The following is a 16,065-nucleotide window of genomic DNA, read 5'->3' on the forward strand; positions in this document are numbered from 1 at the left end:
ATCGACGAAGAGAGAATCGTCTGATCGTCAATTATGTTCGACACTGATAACATTAACGATAACATAAACGATAACATAAACGATAACATTAACGATAACATTAACGATAACATAAACGATAACATTAACGATAACATAAACGATAACATTAACGATAACATAAATGCTCCATGTCAATTATGTTCGACACTGATAACATTAACGATAACATAAACGATAACATTAACGATAACATTAACGATAACATAAACGATAACATTAACGATAACATAAACGATAACATTAACGATAACATAAATGCTCCATGTCAATTATGTTCGACACTGATAACATTAACGATAACATTAACGATAACATAAATGCTCCATGTCAATTATGTTCGACACTGATAACATTAACGATAACATAAACGATAACATTAACGATAACATTAACGATAACATAAACGATAACATAAATGCTCCATGTCAATTATGTTCGACACTGATAACATTAACGATAACATTAACGATAACATTCATTTTTGCATTAATCCTGCTGTGTTGTCAAAATGTCATGTTGTCATCATTTTTAAGAGAAGTTAATTAACCTGGTGACACATAGTGACGTGGTGACACCATCAGTTATTCAAAAATAAATTTTCTTATAAAGCTTCAGGGTCTATTTCTTCAACCATTTCACTTCCTTCGTCAATGTCAATAGAAGCTTCTTCAACCTTTGGTAAGAATTTCTGTATAACATCTTTGTTCGTTATTGTCTTCAGAGATGAAGGATAATATTTCACAGATGTTTCACCCTTCTTATATTCTTTCTGTTCGGAAAGATTCATAGCAATACTGAAGAAGTCAACGTTAGAGTTCTTTATGACAGTATAATGAGTATCTTTGACATTCACGAAGAAACTCTTTTGTTTCAAAACTACTGCTAACTCTTGTGAAGTATAACGTTTGCGGTCAATGACGATAGTTAATAGTCTGACATACTGACCAAACTTAGATTCTTTCACAAACTTCTTGTTAAAGATAACATTAACATTTGAAGCATTATTGAACTCATTCTTGATGGCAGTAGCGAGAGCATTGTATGAAAAGAACTTGCAATCTTGCATGTGTTTCATTAAAATAAAAATATTAAATTATTTTGAAAAATAACTTAAAAAATCTAATCTAATTTTTTCAAAAAATATTTTTTTATTTCCTACTAAAGATGTATCGGAAGTTGTCTAAGTTAGAACACTCGGAAATAAAACAACTTCTTACAGAAGCTAATATAGATGTTGCAAAGCATTACGCAACAAACAAAAAAGCACTTGCTGACTTCATTAAAGACTATAATGGTGCAATAAGTTATGATATAATTCATGAGTTCATAAAGCCGCAACGCGGCGAGGACGAAGTCCATGCAAGAGCATTTCCTTTAAATGACGTTGCTATTGACTTATATCATAGACGTTTAGTACCTCATGAAGTAAGAAGAGAAATGTTTGACATAACAAATGCAAACGTTGGTGAAACAAGAAGAAGAGACGACACACTGAAACAACAGAGAAGAGAGATGTTTAAAAGTGCTATAGATCAAGTTCGCAAAGCTAACGATGTCATTCGTTCCATTGACGACAAACCAAAAGAAGGTGAGAGATGGTTAAAGAAAGATGAAGAGAATAGGAAGAGGAATGTTAAGACAGGCAATAGACTCATTGACTTTAACATCGAAGCTTTAGATGAACCAAACAGAGACTACTTACACAAACATTTCGGTAAGGTTTTCATGAGACTCTTAGAGAAGATTAAAATAAACTCCCAACAAAGATGGATGGTATGTTATAAACTTGGTGGAAAGTATGAATGTTCTACGTTAAACCTCAATAATATTGGAACATTACTACATCAGCTCTTGAAGGAGAACTTTATATCAGAGATAGAAGCAAATGCTGCAGGTATTGTTGAAATGCACTATGACTTCTTCTTGACAAACATAAAGAATCTTACTGAAATAAAGATGTATGATTTAACAGAATATGAAGGCTTAACGATGTCAGATGTAAAGAAAGGCAAACCAAAAAAGAGACCATATAGAGATGAAAGCACACTGACAAATGACCAGAAAGCCATTTTGGAAGCTCTTAAGCAAACAGGAAACCCAGCACTTATAGAAAGCTTTTGGAAAGATAATGGTGAAAAGAAGTTTTATAAGAAGAGAAGCGGTCAGTTCTGGAAGTATCTTTGCACATTACCTATAAATCTTGAACGCTACCAAATCTTCAATGAACTGAACAAAAGAACTGCACACTTATGACAGAAGACAATTGTTTCGTTTATGCTTGCATTCAGGCTGGAGTAAATGGAAGAACTATTGACCACATGAGAGAAGTCATTCGTGTTAGAGACTTTCCTCAAAGTAAAGTACAAGAAATTTCTGACGCAACAGGTATAGCATTTAATGTTACCATTGGTTACTTCAATGACTCAAGACATAATGAAATAAAGAGATACATACCAAAAGAATGTGAAACTGTTCGAACTATTGACTTACTTCTTGTTGAAGACCACTACATGCTAAATGAAAGATTACCAATGACAACATATTTCATTCGCAACTATATAGAAATCTTGAAGGAGTGTGGTGGAATGAACATTGAGAAACAGATGAAGATTTATACAAAGAGAGAGAACAAATATGTAGTTCGTTATGATAGAACAACACCGTTATGGGATGTTATGAAAACATTGTGGGAGTGCAAATATTTCGAACCTATTTCTTATGGAGAACTTTTCACATATACGACTGACTTATATAAACAGAACCTTGCACCATTTAAAGATTTGACATATGCTCCAAAGTATTGTGTACAACTGAAGAAGAAAGCCGAGTCAAAAGAAGTAAATAAAAATAAGTGTAAGTTCATTCCTGAGCACGTTTTCTTTGCTGACTTTGAGTGTAGCACTGATGGAGTTCATAAAGCCTTTAACATATGTTACGACAGTGAAGATGGTTCTGTGAGTGAAAGCATATGGGGTCAAAACTGTGCAACAGAATTTTTGGAACGACTTCCTGACAAGAGTTTAATATATTTCCATAACCTCAGTTATGATATAAACTTCATCTTAAGACACATGACAGAAGTGAAAGGAACTCCCATCATTAAAGGTTCACGAACAATGCAGATAACTGGCTTATATAAAGGAAGGGCAATTATTATAAAAGATTCATACACTGTTATAAATAAGAAGCTTAAACTATTTCCTGAAATGTTTCATTTGCAGTGTGGTGAAAAGGAAGTATTTCCGTATCAATATTATTCAAGCTCTTTGTTAGCAAATGACAACAGAACTGGTGTCATTTCTGAAGCGTGTAAGTTTGTAAAAGATATTGATACGTTCATGAAAAACATAGATTCCATCAAAGGTTGCAGAATAGATGAAAACTACTTCGACTTAGAAAAGTATAGCACATTTTATTGCAAACAAGATGTAAGAATTTTAAGAGAAGGTTTTGTTAAGTTCCGCAATGACATATTAAAAGAATTTGATTTAAACGTTTATGATTACGTTAGAATTTGTTCAATTGCTAACAAATTATTTGAGAACAGAGTGTACTTCCCGAATGGAAATTTATATGACCTCTCAAATAAACCAAGAGAATTTATTTCGCTGTATTCAAGGTGGAAGATGTATGCTGTCAGATAACATGAAACAAAAGAGCGAAAAGAAACTCATTGCTGATTTCGACGCTGTTTCATTATATCCATCAGCTATAGCAAGACTTTATACTTTAGAAGGTATTCCAAAGGTTATGAAGAAAGAAATGTTAAGCACAGAGTATCTCATGAGACATTTATTCGATGACGACCAAAAGGAACCCATTGGTGAAAAGTTTATGTCTGGCTTCTTTGTTCTCATTAAGATAACAGAGATTGGAATACATAGACACTTTCCTTTAATAGTTTGTGACCCTGAACTAAATCCAGAACTTAACGTTCCCAGAAGTTCAAACACTTGCTGTTTAATGTATGTTGACCATATAACATTACAAGACCTCATAAAATATCAAGGTGTCAAATGTGAAGTGTTGCAAGGATACTATTACGATGGAAACAGAGATATTAGAATAAGAGATGAAGTAAAGAAGTTGTTTGAGTTAAGGTTAAAGTATAAGAAAGAAGGAAATCCTTTGCAAGAAAATATAAAGCTCATTCTGAACAGTATTTATGGCAAAACTATTCTATCTCCTATTGAGTCAAAAATAACCATAGTAAATGACAAAGATGCTATAAGATATGCCATCAGAAACTACAACCATATAGTGAAGTTCGAAGGTTTGGATGGTTCAGATAAAACTATTTTCAAGCTAACGAAAAGCATTTGCAGACACTTTAACTTCTGTCCACTTGGTGTTAACATTCTGTCTATGTCGAAGAGAATAATGTGTGAAGTATTCTGTACTGCTGAAGATATGGGACTTCAAATATTTTACCAGGACTGTGATAGCATGCATATTTTCAATGAAGACATACCAAAGCTTGCAGCAGAGTTTAAGAAGAGATACGGTCGCGAACTTATAGGAAAGAACCTTGGTCAATTTCATTCTGACTTCGCAGAAATAACACCTGGAAAACAAAGTTTAGCATACAAGTCAATATTTTGTGGAAAGAAGACTTACATAGACTTACTCACGAATGATTTAAATGAAGTTGCATTCCATGCACGTTGCAAAGGTGTCAAACAAGACGTCCTTGCTTTAACAGCAAATGAAATGTTTCCTGAAGCTATACAATGCTATTACAATGAAGATAAGAACATTCACATACCTGTTGGAACATATGACAAAGACTCTGAGTTCAGTTTAATGAAACTTTACAAAGCACTTCATGATGGTCAAGAGATTGGATTTGACTTATGTAAGTCATGTCAACCTTGCTTTGCTGAAAAGTTTAACTTCTCAATAACGACTAAAACAAGCTTTATTCGTAAGTTGAAGTTCTGAGGTCATTTATTTTTGTCAGCAATGAGGTCATTCGTGATAAAAATAAGCCGCTAGCGGCAAGGCGAAGCCCATGTGGTCATTTACAATACTGCGATGGTAGAGTTTAAGAGTTTGTGCTTCAATGTAGAGACAGTCCTTATGGTCTGGAGGTAAGAACACTGGGCAGTTATGGTCATGAGTGGAGAACATGTCTATCCAAAACTCACGATTGAAGCCAGTTAATTTATAGTATTTAGGGTTAGGAAGTGGTGAAGTTCTTGTATGACCAATGAACTCATTTTCAACTCCCTTACTTAAGTTTGAATATAATATAGCTTGCTTTCTATCCCAAATGGGTGTTACAATCTTTGAAAATTCATTTTTCCTCGGAAGCATTGCATCATAATTGAAAACATTTTGAAATCATCACTTGGTTCAGAGATTTGAAATCTTATACGTAATGGATTTTCTTTCTTTTTAGCTACTTCATTGAATGGTGAATATATAACAAACTGACAGTCATGAGTTCCATCTTCATTTTCATTAAATTCATAATGAAAGTCTATAAGTTGTGGCTGACTACCTTCTTCTTTCAGTTGTGCAAGAAACTCACGTAAAGGCTGTAAAGTTTGTACTTCAATGTTGAACTTTTTCTCGAACATCTCATTAAATGAAGTCATACATTGTTGCAATGTTGTATCGTCTTTAAAGTATTTGTATATGTGAATGTTTTGGGCGCTTAAAGACTGTTCGTCATTTTCTATCTCGACTTGAAGTATAAAGTCAACCTTTCTGAAAGCACGTGTTATATACATATGTTATGCCAATGTACTTCTCTTCATTTATGTTCACAATGCAGTCTGTTGGAAACTTAAACGTTACTCTGTTCCCCTTTATTTTGACGTCAGGGTTTTCACTACTGAACGCAACAGATAAAGGTATTTGTCTATACATTTAGTTCGATAAAAATAAACCATTTACTCTTTCTTTGCTTCAGCTTCTTTAGATTTTGCTTCAGCTTCTTCTCTAGCTTTCTTCGCCAGCAAACGTGGGTTCTTCTGTCTTCCAGCAGCTAATGCAGCAAGTTGTTTTTCACTAAGTTTTCTCTTTGGTCTCTCTGGCTTTTGTTCTTGTTTTTGTTCCTTCAGTTCGGATAAAATTTGCTCACGAATTTCTTTCTTCAATGCTTCAACATCTATGACCCCTTGGGTCTTGTCCGTAGGGCTTGTCTGAGTCATTTGACTGCAGATAAAAAACAAAATTAAAACTTTAACCGATGTAAAATGAGCTTGTCAAAATCAGAGCGAGAGTCTATTATATTAAATGACGCAAGAGGAATACAACATCCTTTCTATTACGTAAGTCAGAGTAAAGATGGTAAAATATACGTAAGAAAAAGAAAGGTTCCATTAGCGAATGCAGAAAGCGACAACATTAAGGTGCATGGCAAGGGTGAAGTCCACGAAGCCCATGTTAAGCCTTCTATTCAAACTGAGCCACCAAAAGAACAAGAAGAAAAGAAGCCAGATGTACTTTCAATAACGAACCAAGAGCTTATTGCAAAGTTCGTGAATTTCATTGAAAAACAAACCGAGTCAAAGAATCCTGACCCGCCAGTGAAAGAAGTTGAGACAAAAGAGAATGTACAGTTCATTGAAAATGTCAAGAAACAACTTCCACCACGAATGCCAAGAAGAAGAGTGAGAATAATGAAGTAAATAGATATTTTTATCTGAAGTAAATACATGCAGAACGAACAGTTAAACGAATTTACTCCAGCAGAGCATATTCATCAGATTCGCTCATATTTCGATATCATAGACAATGCAGTTCAAATTGGTGACACTAATAGAAAATATTCTGACGCAAAGATTCCATCACAACCTGGAACTGCTAAAGATAACACATGGGTAACATTCAATCTCTCACCTCCTGGTGAAAATATGTTGGACCTTTACAATACATTCATTACGTATAAAATGGAAGGTCAATTTATTGTAGATAAAGAAATTGGTTCAGGTTCCAATAAAACAAACCCACCAGGATTTTGGATTGGTTTCGATGACGCTTTCTATGCAGTTGCTGGATATCAAATCCTTGCAAATGGTCGTATCGTATATTCTCAAGACAACGCAAGAGAAGAAGCATATATAACTTCAAACTCACAAACTACCGAACAAATAAAGAAAGTAGATGTTTTCTCAAAGACTCGACATGAAGATGTATGGAGTCATTCGGGAACATGCAGAACAGGACAAATTGTTAGTGGTCCAATTACAGCAGGAAAATCATTTGATTTTAAGCTTCGTTTAAGAATTCCTGTTAGAAGATTCCTTCCATTAGAAGCTATTCGATTTATTCCAGCTTTTGCAGGAAACATTCAGCTTAAAGTAAAGTTCAGTAGCGACGCCTTACAATGCACATCTATATCTGTAAATGATATCATTGCTTTCAATCCAACTCTTAAAGTTGCATTTGCTTCAGATTCAAATCCACCGACAAATAAATTTGTTCCATGGAATGAACCATTCACTATGATAACGAAGGCAGTAGAAGCTAGTGGAACAGTTACTATTACAACTGTAACCCAGCAACTATTTCGAACAAAGATGGATTTTAATGAATGTTTCATTCATCCAAAGTCATTCTCTTTAGACCCTAACATTTATACAGAACTTGTAGAACATTATACAAACGAGGCTTTATGTTTTCCTGTTAAAGTTATGGATTGGATTCCTATGGACGGTTCATTCTCAAAGAATACAGATAGTTCAAGTGCAACATTTACAGCAGCTTATACGCCTATTAATGTTAAAAGTATTTGGGCACTATTTAGAAAGAAAGACAACTATTATGTTAATTTTGAGAACCCTAAGTTTAAATATCTTCAGCTTTCCATGGGAGCTTATGGAAATATGCCTGCAGAACCTGAAAAATCATATGGACCTGTATTTTATGAAATGGTTGCGAACGCTTGCAATACAAACAATGATATGATAGGATTTAATGAAGATGTTATGAGGTCATTGGTGGATGATGGTAGTGTGGAACATAAATGGATAGCTATGACAACACACATTTCTTATGTGGTTTTCCAACAGAAGTGGACTTTTGCTTCCAGCAAGGTCAAACATCTACTGCTCCAATAACATACAAATTGTCTGTTAAAGGACCTATTGAACTAGCAACTGAAAATGTACCAAAGCCACTTATTGGATTTATGAGGGATTGTTGCTTTGCCATTCAGGTGCGTGCTAATGGCATCCCATAATAAGATTAGATGACTATAACTTAGCTACGGACGACAGTGAGGAATAAAGGATGAACGTTTATTTTTAAAGCTTATAAATGAGTTCTTCATCAAGCTCTCGTGAACCTTCACCATCTATGAAACAAACTTTACCAAACGATTATGGAGCACCTATTGAATATTTCTTACGAGCTGCACAATGGCAAAGAGCAGTCTCACCAAGGTTAGGTGTTCCACCAGCTCCTGTCAAAAATAGCATTTGGTCAAGTCCTTATATAAAATATGGTCTCCCACTAGGTTTGCTAGCTACAGCAGGAGCAGTTATGATGTTGAAAAGAAATAAAGCAAATGTTGTAAATAATACTGAAGTAGCTGAAGTTAAACAAACTCCAACACCTTCACAAGCAAAACCTTCAATGACTCCTGAACCTATGGAAGTACAAACTCCTGTTCAAAAGTCAACTCCTAAACCGACTCCAACATTTAAACCAGAACCTACTCCTCAAATAAATCGTAAAACTCCTGCGTTTCCTTACTGAAAAAATAACGTTATTTTTATTTAATATTAAAATTTTTATTTGATTGAAATGACAAATAAAGTCACTGAAGCAATGAAACAAAAGTTTTTGGTAGAATACATTAAATCAGGAACTATTCCAGAAGGTTTTTACATTCATACTATGAAGGATGGTAGAGTTCAGTTTAGAAAGATAAAGCAACCATTAGATAAAGAAGGAATTTTGAGAAAGATTAAACTTCATGAGGACAACATTGCTGAACTTAAGAAGAAGTTAGAAGAGTTGGAGAAAGGAAGAGAGTTATAAAGCAATGAATTCAACAGGGTGAAAAACCGGGTGAAAAAAGAGGTGAGATTTCACCACTTCACCTAAATTTATTTTTGTGCTATGTTTTCATACGTGTGAGGGTGGTGATATCATTAATTTTTATATAAATGTGGGAACAAAAATAAAGCATATCTACTCAACAGGAATGAGACCCTTACTGACTATGTATTCGTTTAATGCTTGATGAAAACAATGGTACATATTATCGTATGGGTATACACAATGTCTGTTTCCATCGTCGTCGTATATGTAGAGCTCAAATCCAGTCCAACCTTCTTTTGTACAATATGTAGCTTTATTTAAGTATGCATTTATGTAGATAAGGCAATTTTCTTCATCGCTCCAGAAATAATTTTTCGTCATTGTTGAAATAGTTTTCGTTCCTCTGCGACCATAAGGAATGTATGCAATGAACTTTGCGTCATAATGGATTGTAATATATTCAGGGTTTCTTTCATCGTCAATGGGTCTGTCTTTGTTAAAATGCATGTTTCTCAGTTTTACTTGAGTTTTGAATAGTTCACGGAAACGTTCTGGGAAAGAGTCATAGTAAATGTAGTCGGACATGTCTTTGTAATGAAATAAAAAATTTAAAAAAATAAAAATAAGGTTATTTTTTATTTAGTGAGGATGGTAGTGAATTCGTTAGTGAAGTCATTAGTGAAGTCATTAGTGAAGTCGTTTATGTGTCAGATGGTTTTGTAAATATTTAAGGTTAAGTTGGTGTTATGGTTGTGTTGTAAAATATTGTCACTCAAATCGTCAGTCATATTGTCACTCAAACTGTCAGTCATTCACTCACTCAAATCAACAGTCATATTGTCACCCAAACCACAGTCATATTGTCACTCAAACTGTCAGTAATATTCTAATTAAACCGTCAGTCATATTGTCAGTCAAACTGTAAGTCATACACTCACTCAAATCAACAATCATATTGTCACTCAAACTATCAGTCTTATTCTCACTAAAACCGTCAGTCATATTGTCACTCAAACTATCAGTCATATTGTCACTCAAACTGTCAGTCATTCACTCACTCAAATCAACAGTCATATTGTCACACAAACTGTCAGTCTTATTCTCACTAAAACCATCAGTCATACACTCTCTTAAACTATGAATCATATTGTCAGTCAAACTGTAAGTCATACACTCACTCAAATCAACAATCATATTGTCACTCAAACTATCAGTCTTATTCTCACTAAAACCGTCAGTCATATTGTCACTCAAACTATCAGTCTTATTCTCACTAAAACCATCAGTCATACACTCTCTTAAACTATGAGTCATATTGTCACCCAAACTCTCAATCATACACTCACTCAAATCAACAGTCATAGTGTCTGTCAAACCACAGTCATATTGTCACTCAAACTGTCAGTAATATTCTAATTAAAGTCGTCAGTCATATTGTCAGTCAAACTGTAAGTCATACACTCACTCAAATCAACAGTCATATTGTCACACAAACTGTCAGTCTTATTCTCACTAAAACCATCAGTCATACACTCTCTTAAACTATGAGTCATATTGTCACCCAAACTCTCAGTTATATTCTAAATAAAACCGTAAGTCATAGAGGCTGTCAAACCGTCAGTCATATTGTCGGTCAAACTGTCAGTCTTACTCTCAATAAAAAGCTAATTCATAGTGTCTGTCAAACCACAGTCATATTGTCACTCAAACTGTCAGTAATATTCTAATTAAACCGTCAGTCATATTGTCAGTCAAACTGTAAGTCATACACTCACTCAAATCAACAATCATATTGTCACTCAAACTATCAGTCTTATTCTCACTAAAACCATCAGTCATACACTCTCTTAAACTATGAGTCATATTGTCACCCAAACTGTCAGTCTTATTCTCACCCAAACCGACAGTCATATATTCATTCAAATTAGCAGTCATATTGTCACTCAAACTGTCAGTCTTATTCTCACTAAAACCATCAGTCATACACTCTCTTAAACTATGAGTCATATTGTCACCCAAACTCTCAGTTATATTCTAAATAAAACCGTAAGTCATAGAGGCTGTCAAACCGTCAGTCATATTCTAACTAAAAAGCTAATTCATAGTGTCTGTCAAACCATCACTCATATTGTCACTCAAATTGTCAGTCATACACTCACTCAAATCAACAGTCATATTGTCACCCAAACTGTCAGTCTTATTCTAACTAAAACCGTATGTCATAGAGGCTGTCAAACTGTCAGTCATATTCTAACTAAAACCGTAAGTCATAGTGTGTGTCAAACCATCAGTCATATTGTCAGTCAAACTATCAGTCTTACTCTCAATAAAAAGCTAATTCATAGTGTCTCTCAAACCGAAGTCATATTGTCAGTCAAACTATCAGTCTTATCCTAACTAAAAAGCTAATTCATAGTGTGTGTCAAACCGTCAGTCATATTGTCACTCAAACTGTCAGTCTTATTCTAACTAAAACCGTAAGTCATAGTGTGTGTCAAACCGTCAGTCATATTGTCAGTCAAACTGTCAGTTTTACTCTCAATAAAAAGCTAATTCATAGTGTCTGTCAAACCGAAGTCATATTGTCACTCAAACCGTCAGTCATATTGTCATTAAAACGGTCAGTCATACACTCACTCAAATCAACAGTCATATTGTCAGTCAAACTGTCAGTCTTATTCTCACTAAAACCATCAGTCATACACTCTCTTAAACTATGAGTCATATTGTCACCCAAACTCTCAATCATACACTCACTCAAATCAACAGTCATATTGTCTGTCAAACCGTCAGTTATATTGTCAGTCAAACTATCAGTCTTATTCTAACTAAAACCGTAAGTCATAGTGTGTGTCAAACCGTCAGTCATATTGTCAGTCAAACTGTCAGTTTTACTCTCAATAAAAAGCTAATTCATAGTGTCTGTCAAACCGAAGTCATATTGTCACTCAAATTGTCAGTCATACACTCACTCAAATCAACAGTCATATTGTCACCCAAACTGTCAGTCTTATTCTCACTAAAACCATCAGTCATACACTCTCTTAAACTATGAGTCATATTGTCACCCAAACTCTCAATCATACACTCACTCAAATCAACAGTCATATTGTCAGTCAAACCGTCAGTTATATTGTCAGTCAAACTATCAGTCTTATTCTAACTAAAACCGTAAGTCATAGTGTGTGTCAAACCGTCAGTCATATTCTCAGTCATACTGTAGTTCATACTATCACCCAAACTGTTGTTCATACTGTCACTCAAACTCTAAGTCATATTGTCAGTCAAACTGTGAGTCATATTCTCTCTCAAACCTTGAGTTATACTGACAACCAAACCCTCATTCAAAATGTCACTCAAACTGTCAGTTATATTCCTAGACACATTCAAACTTTCAGGCATATTGTCAGCCAGATACTCAGTTATAGAGTCACTTTTTTGTCATTAATGAATTCAGTTATAGATTCAAACATACATTCGGTCCAATATTGGATCATGCAGTTAATTCTACATTTTTTTAACTTGTAAGTCATTATTTATGAAAATATTTAAAATAGTGTAATTGCACAATGATGTGCAGTATTATCTTTAATATTAATATTGTAATATGCAATGTTATATTCTAATTTGAATGTTCCTTTTTAACCTCATGATTTCTTCTCACTGATCTGCCTTTTTATGCAGCATTTTGTATTTAATCTCTCTTATCCTTTAGATTCTCTATGCTTTCCATCTTTCTAAACCAGATTCCATTGTTAATTCTTAAATTAACACAAATCTTAAATTTCATATTAGTCATTGATCTGAAGTTATTGAAACATCTGACGTCTTTAGATTATCTTATCTAATATTAAAATGATTGATCTATTTACATTTTTAAAATAGTCCTAAAAAGTCTCAATATTTATAAAAGCATAATAAAATTAAATTTTTTAATATCATTTTGTAAATTATTCGTTTACTTTATGGCATAGTCTTGAAAAAGTATCAAAAACATTATCTTAATGGTCTCTAAAGAGGTTAAGTAGCATACACACAGATATGCTAATGTGGTAAAAAGAGATTTATTGCAAAAAGTCCAAAATAGTATATTTATTATCAAGATTTGCGTGGAAACGTACGAGTTTGGGACGAATAACTAACATTCTTAAACATTTAGTAATACTCTGATAAGTACAAGTCCTTCGATGCGACATATGGCTTCTTTTGTTCTAACTTACCAAATTCAAGAACTCAAGTTGGCAGTAACTCTGTACTAAACATACTCTAAGAGCTTGTCATTATTCCGTGTATGACAAATCATACTTTAATGTTTTACTCGTTGAATAAAGAATGCTTGATTTTGAAATCGAATGTTTTTGCTTAAATAGTTCCAGATTCTTGAACTAGGGACGGAATTAGAGGACACGTCTTTGCTGGTTAGTCGCGTGCTTGATGACAATATGCTACAATTATAATAAACGTACAAAAGGGACGAAAATTGAGAGCTTGTAACTTTCAACCATTAGCAAAAAATGTTAAATGTTAACACTCAGTCCATTTGAATATGAAAAATAAAATTGACTTTGATTAAATGTTTTTATTTATCATGCAATTCTTCTTGCGACCAAAGATTTAAATAAAATTTCAAAAAATAAGATAGCTTAAAAAATAATATACGGTAGTGTTTACTAATAGATGAATAGTATATAAATTCTATTAAAATGGATTTGATCCAAAAAATATAAAACCAAAAATAATTGTTATAATTTAAATGAAGAAGTAATTTAAAACGATTTTATTTATGATCAAATTTTATATATTTTTTTGGATCAAATACATTTTAATAGAATTTATATACTATTCATCTATTAGTAAACACTACCGTATATTATTTTTTAAGCTATCTTATTTTTTGAAATTTTATTTAAATCTTTGGTCGCAAGAAGAATTGCATGATAAATAAAAACATTTAATCAAAGTCAATTTTATTTTTCATATTCAAATGGACTGAGTGTTAACATTTAACATTTTTTGCTAATTGTCGTCAAAAATTAGGCGTAAAGCAAAAATTGATATTTCATATGGTTTTATGATAGATAAGCATTATATTCCCACTCATTATATTCGTAAATTTTGAGGTTTATCCTTCGCTTTTAAGATCATTGAATTTGATTTTTATATAAAATAGTTATATATTAGAAAATAATATGAGTTTATGTGATATTATTTTTCAGAAGATTTCATTCTATATGCCTATGAAAAGTACTCTCAAAACTAACTTTTTCCTAATTATAATTAAATCTAGAATATTGTATTATGCTTAGTATTATTTCATTTTTCTCATTCAATTTAGAATTTACAAATGTCAAAAAATTGAGAGCTGTCACTTTTGATGAATTTCTGTTTATTACATATCAATACCCTTTTACGATTATTGCTACTTTTTCGAAATAAAAGTAAAAACAAATTTATACTAATTTACTTCAAAATACAAAAGTATTTGACAGCTAAAATTAGTTACTTTAGCAAGCTTATCAATACCCTTTTACGATTATTGCTACTTTTTCGAAATAAAATAAATTTATTATCAAAAACCTTTTTTCTTAGTAAAAATAAAAATGTTATTTTATATCAAGTTTTTATTCATAAATTTTTATAATGTTGTATAAATTTGAAGGTGGAAATCTGTAATAATTTTATCTTGAAAAGACTTGGCATTCTCAACAATGAATTGAGGGGTATTGCATCCAAATTCTGTAATTTGCGTGAGAATACTAAGCTTGATTTTCATTGGGATACTTAATTTCGAAAAATACTGGGTCATTCGTTTTTGAACCTTTGCTGCCTTGACAACTTTATCAAGTAGGTCATCTAAACCCAATTGAAGCGTATTTATGTTTGCTGATGAGTTAACTATTAACGATTTAATTTTATCAGTGAGCATTATACATTTTTCTGTATCCAGTCTGATTGTAGACTTTTTTGGCTTTTTTTCAGATGGCAACAGATTTGGAATTTTGTCTCTGAGCCTTATATCTTGAGAAATTCTGTAATAAAATGAAGGAACAATAAAATCGATTAATTTCATCACAAATCGATCAAATCTCATGAAAATTGTTCCGCCAAAGTAGTAATATTTAATTTTTTTGTTAATCGATTGTGAAATGTTATTTGTGAGAGCTAAATTTTCATCTCTTTCAGCGGCTGTCCATCTTTCTTGGTTTGATATCCATTGATTTTGTATGTATTTTGAAAATTCTGGGAATTTTTCGGCTATTTCCAGAATTTTTTTGAACGTTGGTTCAATCCATTCTTTCTTGCCATTTCTGCCGTATGCAAGATAGTTCATTTTTGTATCTAATATCAATTTGTCTGAACTCTCAAATGCATAATCTTTCAAATTTTTTCTGAACGCCCTCATTACATGAACTGCACACCAATGAAGGATAACTTCTGGAAAAGAGTTGATAATCGCATTTTCGATTTCTTGTGCACAATCTGACATAAAATATTTTGGTTTTACTTTTGCCCAGTTAAAAAATGCCTTGAGACAGAATGCAATATTTTCTGAAGTGTTTGGATAAACGACAAATTGAAAAATTGGGAATGCATGTGTATTTGGAAATTTGGCTGATATCATGTAAAACAACATTTTAAATTCAAGTAATGAATGGGTTGCATCAATAAAATGCTCTTTCACAATTTTGATTATGTCCAGAAATTTGAAAGAAGCATAATAAAAGATTAATTTCTTTGGTTTGTTGTAATTATCGACATCGAAATAAATTAAATCTTTTGGTGACTCTTGTTCTTTGATACCCTTAAATAATTGAGTTGACTTGAATTGATCATCATCGTACTTTTGAATACCTTTGATCTTTTTATTTCCTTTTTCCTGAATTGTTTTCATTTGATCTGAAGATGCATTCAAAAAAGATGGCCTGTTAAGTGGATCATCCAGATCAAGTTTTTTGTCGCATTCAATTTGAGCCATTTTCAGATCACCCCCCTGTTTTATAAAATTAATAAGTACCCGACGATAGC

The 16,065-nt window shown here is 32.8% G+C and overlaps 8 protein-coding genes and 1 pseudogene across 9 annotated transcripts, besides 5 other annotated features; 6 read left to right on the top strand and 3 right to left on the bottom strand.

The window, feature by feature from the left end:
* Positions 1–9,805: part of a mobile genetic element that runs on past the window's edge.
* TVAGG3_0095750 (uncharacterized protein) lies at positions 180–359 on the top strand (the record flags this gene model as incomplete). Its single annotated transcript, XM_001292267.1, has 1 exon — positions 180–359. One exon carries the CDS (start codon positions 180–182, stop codon positions 357–359), a length of 180 nt encoding a protein of 59 aa, XP_001292268.1.
* Positions 644–1,117, bottom strand: TVAGG3_0095760 (uncharacterized protein; the record flags this gene model as incomplete). The annotated part of the gene is made up of 1 exon (XM_051222607.1): positions 644–1,117. One exon carries the CDS (start codon positions 1,115–1,117, stop codon positions 644–646), a length of 474 nt encoding a protein of 157 aa, XP_051107593.1.
* Positions 1,207–2,040, top strand: TVAGG3_0095770 (organellar and viral DNA polymerase type B; the record flags this gene model as incomplete). The annotated part of the gene is made up of 1 exon (XM_051222608.1): positions 1,207–2,040. A coding segment is annotated over one exon (834 nt), but the record flags the coding sequence as incomplete, so codon positions are not given.
* TVAGG3_0095780 lies at positions 3,114–4,103 on the top strand (annotated as a pseudogene). Its single transcript has one exon. A coding segment is annotated over exon 1 (990 nt).
* Positions 4,408–4,983, top strand: TVAGG3_0095790 (organellar and viral DNA polymerase type B; the record flags this gene model as incomplete). Its single annotated transcript, XM_051222609.1, has 1 exon — positions 4,408–4,983. The coding sequence occupies one exon, from the start codon at positions 4,408–4,410 to the stop codon at positions 4,981–4,983; it is 576 nt and encodes a 191-aa protein (XP_051107595.1).
* On the bottom strand, positions 5,940–6,200 carry TVAGG3_0095800 (uncharacterized protein; the record flags this gene model as incomplete). The annotated part of the gene is made up of 1 exon (XM_051222610.1): positions 5,940–6,200. One exon carries the CDS (start codon positions 6,198–6,200, stop codon positions 5,940–5,942), a length of 261 nt encoding a protein of 86 aa, XP_051107596.1.
* TVAGG3_0095810 (uncharacterized protein) lies at positions 6,246–6,680 on the top strand (the record flags this gene model as incomplete). Its single annotated transcript, XM_051222611.1, has 1 exon — positions 6,246–6,680. One exon carries the CDS (start codon positions 6,246–6,248, stop codon positions 6,678–6,680), a length of 435 nt encoding a protein of 144 aa, XP_051107597.1.
* Positions 8,350–8,751, top strand: TVAGG3_0095820 (uncharacterized protein; the record flags this gene model as incomplete). Its single annotated transcript, XM_051222612.1, has 1 exon — positions 8,350–8,751. The coding sequence occupies one exon, from the start codon at positions 8,350–8,352 to the stop codon at positions 8,749–8,751; it is 402 nt and encodes a 133-aa protein (XP_051107598.1).
* Positions 9,019–9,189: a terminal%2Cinverted (terminal inverted repeat of Maverick-2 transposon ID:TVAGG3_0095630).
* On the bottom strand, positions 9,190–9,624 carry TVAGG3_0095830 (uncharacterized protein; the record flags this gene model as incomplete). The annotated part of the gene is made up of 1 exon (XM_001296804.1): positions 9,190–9,624. The coding sequence occupies one exon, from the start codon at positions 9,622–9,624 to the stop codon at positions 9,190–9,192; it is 435 nt and encodes a 144-aa protein (XP_001296805.1).
* A 4,589-nt stretch (positions 9,806–14,394) lies between the features above and the next one.
* Positions 14,395–14,431: a mobile genetic element.
* Positions 14,395–14,431: a terminal%2Cinverted (terminal inverted repeat of Banshee-A3 transposon ID:TVAGG3_0095840).
* Positions 14,432–14,433: 2 nt separating this feature from the next.
* Positions 14,434–16,065: part of a mobile genetic element that runs on past the window's edge.

This window comes from Trichomonas vaginalis, chromosome IV (genome assembly GCF_026262505.1).
Source record: "Trichomonas vaginalis G3 chromosome IV, whole genome shotgun sequence".
NCBI classification, from domain to species: domain Eukaryota; phylum Parabasalia; order Trichomonadida; family Trichomonadidae; genus Trichomonas; species Trichomonas vaginalis.